At 41.6% G+C, this 10,311-nt stretch overlaps 1 protein-coding gene across 2 annotated transcripts in view; it reads right to left on the reverse strand.

Moving 5' to 3' along the window:
* Positions 1-10,311, reverse strand: part of Fam120a (family with sequence similarity 120A) — a 93,837-nt gene that overhangs the window by 22,800 nt on the left and 60,726 nt on the right. For both annotated transcript variants that reach the window (XM_033756800.1, XM_010607640.2), the window contains exon 10: positions 8,713-8,887. In XM_033756800.1, coding sequence (XP_033612691.1) covers positions 8,713-8,887 — 175 coding nt within the window. The remainder of the gene's footprint in view (positions 1-8,712; positions 8,888-10,311) is intronic.

Consider the following 10,311-nt stretch of genomic DNA (forward strand, 5'->3'; position numbering starts at 1 on the left):
TCCTTTCATTTACATTTTACTATCTTAGTGTTTAAATGTTAAAAGAATATTTAAAATACTCAAAGTGCTTATTTGAAAGTCCATCAACTCAAAACAGATACACATGAACATACACATATGCTTAATTGCTTTCATTCAATATTTTTAGGTGTCCGACAGAATCAGTAAAATCTCCATCCTCAAGCAGAACCTGTCCTTGGACGTACAATCTAAGGCACCCTCCATTTCCACTTCTGGTATGGTTCAGCTTCCAGAAGCTTCCCCAGCAGCAGCTTTGTCAGATACACAGGATCTCTGTGCTCATGCAGGAGCTTTTTCAGGAGCCCACTCTTCTCCTGGCCTCTTTCTTGCACCCAACATACAGGCTGTGTGGCTGGTCCCAAGAGGAGAAGGCAGACCACAAGAGCTTGAGAAGGAGCTGCCCAGCAACATGCTGTTGCCACCAGGTTAACACCTGTGCACACCTCCCACCCCCCCACCCCACCCCACAGGATGGGTTTCAGTGAATCACAGAAACACAGACTTACGTCAGGAGTGTCTTTGGAGTGTTTGTCAAGAGAGGCATTCTTATTAAATCTATCTTCATCGTGAACATTTCTCTTTCATCAGCTATATTCTTGCCTATCAAGCCATTTTTAGAAGTCATTCTATTTTATTATGGTTTGTTTTCATTCTAGGTGGGCTGGGTTCCCTCAGAACCCCCACCAGCACTGCTCTGCATCCCAGGGCTCTGAAGGCTGCATCTCAGACTGTGCGCCTCCACACTCCAGCTGATACAGAGGGTTAGAAGGGACAGCCAGGGACTCCTGCCCTCTCAGCGCACAAAGCATTTGTATTGCTGAAATCTAATTTAGGAAACACGTATCTGTACCAGAGAAAATAGTTGTGGTGAGCACAAAGCTTGCTCCAAATGCAAAGGGGCCCTGGATCTGCTTTATTTTTACAAAGTGTTCTGGTTTTGTTTGTTTCAAACAGGGCTTCACTATGTAATTCAGGCTGACCTTGAATTCACTGTGTAGCCCAGGCTGGCCTCAAACTCATGGAGATCCTCTTACCTCAGCCTCCTGAGCGCTGAAATTATAGGCATGCACCATGGGATTGGCAAAGTATTCCATATTTTTTAAGAAGTGTAACATTTGGAGACCCTTTGAGTATATCACCATTCAACATCTGTGGAACCTTTAACCAATCTTTCTTTTCCTTTTTTTTTTTGGATGGGGGAGTACAATTCTGGGAATTAAACCTGGGGCATTTGCACTGGACATCACCAATCCTTAATTTTTAAAATTATTTTTTTTACTTTGAGACAGTGTCTCACTAAATCAATAACCTGCCCAGGCTTGGCTCCAATTTGTAAACCTCCCGCCTGCCCCCACCAGAGCATTGGGATTCAGGTGTGCACTTCCACACCCAGCATTGACCAATCATTTAACAAGTATTCACTGGCCACCTAGTATGTACCAGGCAGGGCCAGGACAGGAGCAGGAGGCGAGGCAGCAACCTGAAGGTCTATGAGCCTGAGAGAGTTCTTGGGCCTGGCAGCTCCATGGACTAAAAAGATTGGCCAGTAACCTTATAACAACACAATTCTGATGATGAAACAAAAACACCTAGGGCCCCTCACCTTATAAGGAAAAGTGTGTGAGAAAAGCCAATATTTTATACTTAATTTACAATAAACTAATTCAAAAATACTGCTTACAGATTAAAGAATTCTAAGGGATGTCCACCAGAAGCCTCAAGAGTGCTGGGATATGAACAAAGCAATAGGCATGGCTCTGTCTGGCAAATTCCTGAGCCAGGCAGTGGAGGGCGACAGCTGATATAAGCACAGCAGCCATGCACTGGCTTCTCTCTGAGGGTCCTTGCTTGCCAATAGGGAGAAGTCCCAGCTTGATAGCCAGCTGGCAGTAGGTAACTGGGTTATCACTTTTATAAAAAGTGGGCATGGAGGCTGGCTCATGAGAGTGCCATGACACTGGACCACCAGAACAACCTGGGCAGGCACTGTCTGGCCATAGGAACAACACAGCAGGAAACAGGATTCTGGGCTGGGAGAACTGAAGAAAGATATGCTCCCACTGTCTTTTTAAAATAGAATGAGAAAGCAGGGCATGGTGGAGCATGCCTGTAATCCTAGCACTCAGAGGGTGAGGCAGGAGGATCACTGTGAGTTCAAGACCAGCCTGTGCTACATAGTGAGTTCCAGGTCAGTCTCAACTACATAGTGAGACCCTGTCTCAAAAAACAAAATACAACAACAACAACAACAAAAAACAGAATGAGAGAACCCCAACTCATTGAGCTGAAGATCTATGACTAAATCACCACAGCAAATATTTACCTCACCTTTTCTAGGGACAGGAAAATTTACTACTAAAGAAGGAGCCCACTTCTAAAACAGTAAGATCATATTCCTTACCGCGCCCCAAGTCCAAGTTTTATACTGGCAAAAACAGTTCAAGGCACCAGCTTTCTAGGTGACTAGAGATTTAAATTTACAATGTATTAAGGGAGGGCAGGGACAAGGGGAAAAAGTGAGAACCAAGACCTGTCATGTAAAGGTACAAGATCCCAATGATGAATGTAACTGTACTGCATACCTAAAATGTACCAATAAACTCAAAGAGGAAAAAAAACTGCAATGTATTTTCTTTAATGCATTTAAAATGCAACATAAGGTCATATATGCTGTCATATTTAAGTGTAAATTGTCAGAAAAACCCTAATGTTTTCTATGAGACATTCATCGTCTTTGTGTAGCATCACACCTAACATATCACAACCAGAGACTTTGGGAAAATCTGTTAAGATGATGACTCTGGGAACTACCCAAGCTCAGGAATAACCAGCAAGGTTCATTCTATAAGAAAATTTCCATTGCCTGGCAGTGGCTGCCTATAAGGCTGTGTGTGTCCCTCAGCTCAGGCCAAGGGCACCACCACTGATCAGCAACACCAGTGAAAAGCAGGGGAAGGGTGAGTTACGCTTGCATGCAACATCAAGACCAGACCTGGGCATGTGTATGTCTTTGTGGAGGAGCTACTGTTGTATCTGCTGAACTCTCCTGGAACAGTGATAAAAACAATGATAAGTTAAATAGCAGCAACAAAAACTCCAGGTCTTTTATACGGGAGCAGAAAGAATACTGGAAGCCACAGAGAGAGTTCTTTCCCTAGAAGAGGTAGATGCACTAGTGTGTAGGCAGAAGGACTTGATGGTTTTCATTTATACTACACACACAGGAGCCTCTCCAAGCACTTCCTTGATTCTCAAAAGTAAAAGGCTGAAAAGTGCTTTTCTCAAACCTTCAGTATCTGAGGCTGGGTAGCTTACTGTCCACAGAAATAGAAGGCTTAGGAGGCCATGGGACATGTGGAAGATATGCTATTAAACATGAAGATAAGTGCCATTCATAGGATTCATTTTCCCTGTGTGATTCCTGATATATTAGAAACTGAAAAGTTCAAGGATTTATAAAACAAGTATGAATCTCAAAGAATAATGCCACAGACTGGTGGTGGCAAGATTCCTAAGCAAGCATCCCTTGCACTAGGTCGACCCAAAGTTCTGTGAGAAGAATGTCAATGCTACTCCTAGCAGGTCTATACAATAAAGAAATTCAGACTGATTTATAAAAAGCCTTCACAGAAATCATGGCAGAAAGGTTCCATAATCAATTTCACACAGTTATTTTGTTTCATACTATAATCCACAACAAACCTACTTCTTTTTTTTTTAGTTGGCAGTCCTAATTACTAATAAAAACAAAAATTTTCTGAAACAAATTAGACTAGAAAAAAAAATCAGACTTTTTAGCTTTTCTTAATAGTTTAAAAGTACAAGAATAGATACTGTTGAGAACTCATAATTCAAAGATTTGAAATTCAACATGCTCAGAAATCCAGAACTTCCAAAATGGTACTAAAAAAGCTTTGCATTCAGACTTCAGAATTTTGGAGTAGGGATGTACAACCAGTGAAGCCTACACAAATTATTTTTTAAAAATCTGAAAAGGAGCTGGGATTTAGCTCAGTGATACCATTACCTGCCTCGCAAGTACAAGGTCCTTAGTTCGATCCCTGGAACAAAAAAAATTTTAAAAATCTGAAAAATTCCAAAACATGTAACATTTTTAGTTCCTAGAAAATTAACCTCTATGGGAAAACCCATCTCAAAAATAGTCCTCATAGTCTATAAACTTGCCCTGTAGATGTATAAATTTATCTCCTGGGTCTATAATTTCTGTCCATTGACCTTTTAAAAGTCTGTAACACAAAGAAAACAATGGTCTCTTTCACTGCATAAATGATTAACTTTAAAATGTGTGGATTGATGAGCTTTATGTCCTGAGCCATGAACTCTTGGGCTGTAGCTAAGGCTCCTCGTTACATTACACTCTGTTAAAACTTGTCAACACCAACCACTGCAGCCCTTCCCACCAACCTGTGGACAGAACCAGTGACCAAAGTGGCCAAGAGGGAGGAAAAGCCACCAGGTCAGCAAAGGCTCTGAGGAGGAAAAAGGAGATAAAGTGCACAAAACCATCTCCTCTGCAGCAGTGGATTTAGGAAACTCCAGGCACCTCTGCATTTGTATGGGTGACACGACACTTAGAGCCAGGAGGTATCACTTCAGTACCTGGCTCGTATCTCAGGGCCCAGACTTTATTCCAGCAGTAACAGAACAGGACCCTGCCTGGCTCCCCTACCCTTCCCAATGACAAATGCTCCCCCACCAAACCTGCAGAAGCCCACCAGCCCTGGGGTTAATAGTTCTCTTTCAGCCTGTCTCGCCAAGAGGAACAGAATTTCAGGGAGCACACTGCCACAATATACAAAAATTCTGATGAATTTTTAAAAAGCATAATGACAGATGAGTGGAGAGGACTGGGAAATACATGGCCAACATGTAAATTCAATGACTTCGAAAAGATTGCGATTTTTAAAGGCCCTTTGAATAGCTCTCTCTGCTAATAAGGGCATCTATATTACTATATTACCTTCACAATGATCAGGAATGGGAACATACACCTGCCAGCATGATACTATGGCTATTAGATCACAGACCTTCCACTCAGAAACAGCCACACCAGCCACTGAAGGCCACTGCAGGCCACTGCAGGGAACTCCACAGAAAGAAAGAACAATCCTCCACAGGGACCTGGCTTTCCAGGACACTTTTTAGAGCTTAGTAATCTTTTTCCATGTGCCAATGATGCCATGTAACCTACACATGGTCCAAGAATGGCCACAAGTTAGACTGTCAACAAGACTGAAATATTAATCACCATTCCATGGTGTGAACTAGGAACTCCTGCAAAAGCTTTTGAGGTCAGCTTTACTGCAGCACTACTAGAAATGTGTTTGTCTTACTAGGGCATCGAAAAGCTGCAGGCAGCATTTTTCCTACTACTACTCAAATATACACTCAATGAATAGATATTTCAAGCACTGATGGCTAACTCAATGGCTTGAGCAGGGTCAATATTCAGGCAGCTGAAATCTAACAAACAGGTTCCCAGGGAGGCATTTCAGTGCAGCATTAATGAACATTGGTAGATTATGCTCACTGTGCATGCACAAGGCTTGTTTTGAGCAAGTTGAGTGCATGAAGTTTCAGCATTCACACGAGATTCTCAGGACAAAATTCTCCCTGTGGAGAGCTTGGAGCTCAAGTAGGGCTGAAGTAGGGCTGATCACTGATGGGGATAAATTACTTATATAAGAACCAATGCTCATTTTCCCATCATAAATGTAACTAATGAATGAAACAAATTCAGTTTTATCAGGTCATAAAGATCAAGATTCCAAAGCAGTTCATAAATCTCACCCACTGCATTTACTAAGCTCCCTCAAAATCTAAACTCAGAGGTCAGATTTATAAATCTCCTCCATTCAGATGCAAGTTTTTATTTGTAACAGCACATTAACAATACATTTCTCCAAACAAATTCAGGGGCTTAACTAACTCCATCTAGGCAAAGGTATTCTGAGTGCATCCTTTCTTTTTCATTTAAAGGTGTTACTTCTGCTTCGGTTCAGTCCACCCACCATCCTCCAATTTACATTTCTAAATAAACAGTAACACCACTCATAAACCTTCAGTGGCTTAATTTCTAATGGAAGTCAAAACCAAAGTTCACAAACTACCTGAGCAGAAAAGACTGGGTTTGTGTAGCAATGACCTTTCAGAGAATCTCAACAATTTTACATTGATTTAAATTTCTTAACGTGCCACCCTGAGCATCTTCACCTCCATTAAACCATATAATCTGTATCAATTATTCATTTCTGGGGCCGGGGATTTAGCTCAGTGGTTCGGTGGCCTGCCTTGCAAGCGCAAGGACCCGAGTTCAATCCCAGGCACAAAAAAAAAAAAAAATTCATTTCTTTTTAAAGAATGCTAGATGCTCCTTTAGAGAATAATATACACAGTAATAACACATATTTATCAAATCTCTTTAAAACTCTTATTCACCTTTTAAGAAGTGCAAAGCTACATTACTAGTGGCAGGCCTCCTCTTCCACAAGGACAAAATGTGTTTTCTCCCCAAGCCCTGGCTGGACTGGGCCCTAATGTTTAACATACTGCTAACTGGGCCCCTTTCCCAAACCAAACCTAGGTGACCTCACCTCCAATTCTGCCTGCCTTCACCAAGAAAAGTGGTCCCAAAGTATGAATTTCTCCCTCCCACCTAACTGTATGAACATCACCTCATTACCTACAACTTTTCTAATTTTTTACTATTTTCTCTGGTACATTCATCTTTTCTCTCTCCTACTAAATCCTTTCCACTAGTCCAAAGAATATCACAGCTATAAAGGGAAGAGTGGAAAAGGGACCAGACAACCCTAGCCAAACCCTTGCTCTGAAGTGTGGCCTTCTTGCCATCTCCGTGTCTGAGGAGCAGGAGCTTGAGAGCCTTCCTCTTTTACCTTTCTGCATCCTCTTGGACACACCTGAGCCATCCCAGGCTTCCCAACCCTGGTTTTTCCTTCCCTTCATGGCTCATTCCCACGACCTCAATGACAGGTAGGGCTGGCTTTCCGTGGAATATCTTGGGTAGGCAGGCACTCCTCAGGCTAAGGCCTTGCCTGGCTCTTAGTGACTGCCTCTCCCTGTGTGCTCTGCATACTTCAGTCCTTGAAAAGGCTTGTCTCTACTGCTGGTCACCACTGCCAGACCCAGATCAGCCGACTGTGTGCGCTGGTCGCAGCCCTACTGACAGAGGATGAGGGGTCAAGACATCTCTTTGAGCATGTCCAGTGCTGCAGCACACCAGGATGAAGAACTCCGTGATATGAAGAGGAAGGTGACCGTCACGGTAAACTCCATGGGATGGCATAGACAATGACTGGATTCCTGTATAAAAGTAACTCTGGAACACACATTCAACCAAAAAATACTTTCTACTACAAAGCAAGCACAGTGTGCTGCTGCTCAGGATGAAGGAGACGCAGCAGCCTGATGTCCCAGGATAGGAGGCATAGGCATGCATTCTCAGCTCTTGGCCCCAGGCAAGCTGTACAGTAGTGACTGGCCAAGTACAAAGTTCTTTTGTGAACAAATGGATTACACAGCATGAGAGAAGAGTAAGGATATGTGCATGTAAAAATGTCCTAGATCTTTGAGAACAGTGTCATTCCTAAAGCTTGGTGTTCACAGTCCTCAAGCACACAGAAGGGTAGAAGGTGAGGATCCTGCAAACCTGGCATTAAAGTCACACGAGCAAATCACAGCAGTCACTCTCAGTAAAACTATCTCCAGGGAAGGATAATGAGAGGCGCTTTATTTTAATGCCTTACAGATCACAATTTTGGCAAAGGAACTGCAAATAGAGAATGTAACAATGTCACCTGGTGCTGAATGTGAGCTTTACACCTGAAAAGACCTACATGTACCCACCACATGACAGAAAATCTCCAAGTAAAAGTCCCTGCTTTAAAGAGTGACCTAGTAATTTACAATTCCACCACTGATAAAATTCTTACTTTAGCCTGTATGTTTTGGCAATGCTTTCTATATTTCTTAGTAAAGGCAGAGTGACTTTTACATATTTTGCACTAGGAGATAAAATTACTAAGAACAGAAAGGCATTGTTTTCCCAAAATATTACATAAGCCCACAAGAAGGAAAATGCTTTTGACCTCACCTATGATAAACATTTCAAATACCTTTCAGTCTATCCACTTGCCCCCCGCCACAAGACAATCAGCTAGAAGTGCACACTGTGTCTGCAGGACTCCAGGGCAAATAAATCATGGTAATCCTGAGACGACCCACTCAAGTCCCAAAACCTCTGCTATAGCAACGGATCCCTGTGGTACCTGTTCTCCAGAACTCTGCATGCTGGAGAGAGCAGAACTATACCTCATGGACACCAGGGCACAGACACAGCCCATTACCAAAATGGGGTAATTAGAGACAGTGACAATCACTGAAGCTTGCTTTCAGATCAACATTGAGTTTAACATGTAAACCTGCTGTATTATGATTTTACTGAATAAACATGGTTACTGGAATGTAAGTGAGGAAGTCTGGCTTCTTCTCTGCCCTGAGGGCTCTCCCTGGTCTATGGCCCAAGGATGGCCCACTCCTGCACGTAGGCCCTCAGGGCAGCTCAGTCAGGAGTCTTCTAAGGCTTTAGAAAAGGCACAAGAGAATATGAGGTACTGAGGAAAACAAACAATGGATTGTTACAGTACATACATTCTGGTGGAAGTCTGTTCTTTCTAAAAGCAAGTCTCTCAGTTTTCTTTCTGCTTTCTGCCAAACTAAACAGGACTCCGTAAACATACTGACGAACTGGCCTATAGAGCAGGGCAGCCGGAGGCAGGTCTTTGTTGGCTTCATCTTCAATAGAAACAGCAATTTTGATTTCACCCTTTGCATGGAAGAAAGCAGAATAATATTGCACATTTTTCATGTTGAATTTACAATAAACTCACAGAAATATACTGCATTTTCTCCAATAAATGACATTGTACTTCTACTCCAAAACAATGGCTTAACAACTGGCCCACATTGAGATGTTTAGGAGGCTTCAGATGGCAGTCTGCAGTCCAAATGTGCACTCAAACACTCAGATTAACCCGTGTTACCTTATGTTTAATCCAGAACCAAGAACAAAAGAAAACCACATAGATAATCCAAAGTCTTTGAAACAATCTAGACAGATAACACCAGACAACAAATAGAATAGAAAACATGGAGAACTTGCAATTTTTATTTTTAGAGTCAAGATGGTCATATGTAATAAGGTTTATGATTTTCAGTGACCTACATGCAACCCAAGGAATGAGTATTCTGAAAATGGTCATGTTTTATTTGCCGAGAAATTTCACACACACAGAAAAATCACCATATATTAAAAACTATCTACCTATAGGAACTTAAACATGAACTAGGCTTCTGCCTTGGATAGGTGCTTGATAAACATCTCATTTCAGATAAGGCCACAAACAGATGCTAGGACAGAATACAATAGCATGTAACCGGGCTCATTCCAGCTACTAAAGCAAGAATTTCATTTGGCTCAAGAACATGTTGCAAAAAGACAAATGACTACTCTGGCCTTGAGCAGTTGAGACTGCTACCAAAAAGCTGATGGTCCCCTACCTCAGGTATTAAGGCATCAACATATATCTCAACATACTCCGCAAGAATTTTATACTTTCATGCTCTTCAATGTCTGTTTAGTTTATCGTTGTATTATTTTCCTAATTTTGTAACATTTGGTCTTTTCCCAAAATTTAATTTCAAAAGTGATCATTCATTCCCTTTAGCCTCCATATTCTGATATTCATTGATCCAGTAGTTATAGCCTAACACTGTGATCTACAGACTATTTCTCTAAATATTATGATGCTGTGATAATGCTCTACATTATTATGAAGTTTCATGTCACTGCAAGTATCTCAGTATCCATTATGGTCTGAACTTTTCCCTAAAATGCTGAAAAAGTTTAAGTAGTATTTTAAAGTCTGAAAAGACAGCTTATTTTCTCAACCATAGTTATTTTGTCAATATCTGCCCTTAAAATTCATGAGATTGGATGGATTCTCATGTGGATCTGACTGCTCAGGCATCAGAACTGGCAGCACAGACACAGCAGGTGGCTCTGGGGCACCTGACACCCCAAACAGCCCCACAGGGAAAGGGTTCCATCTCTTTATACATTATTTTGAAAGATGCCTGCCCAAAGCTTTTGTCCTTTAAACTTATTAAAATCCTTCTCCCACAACAAAATTTTCACTTACCCTTTATCATTTGTTAAACTAAAAAAAAAAAAAAAAAAAAAATTTTAAA

The sequence above is a fragment of the Fukomys damarensis genome, unplaced genomic scaffold (assembly GCF_012274545.1).
Source record: "Fukomys damarensis isolate Sample0158 unplaced genomic scaffold, DMR_v1.0_HiC HiC_scaffold_27, whole genome shotgun sequence".
Classification (NCBI taxonomy): domain Eukaryota; kingdom Metazoa; phylum Chordata; class Mammalia; order Rodentia; family Bathyergidae; genus Fukomys; species Fukomys damarensis.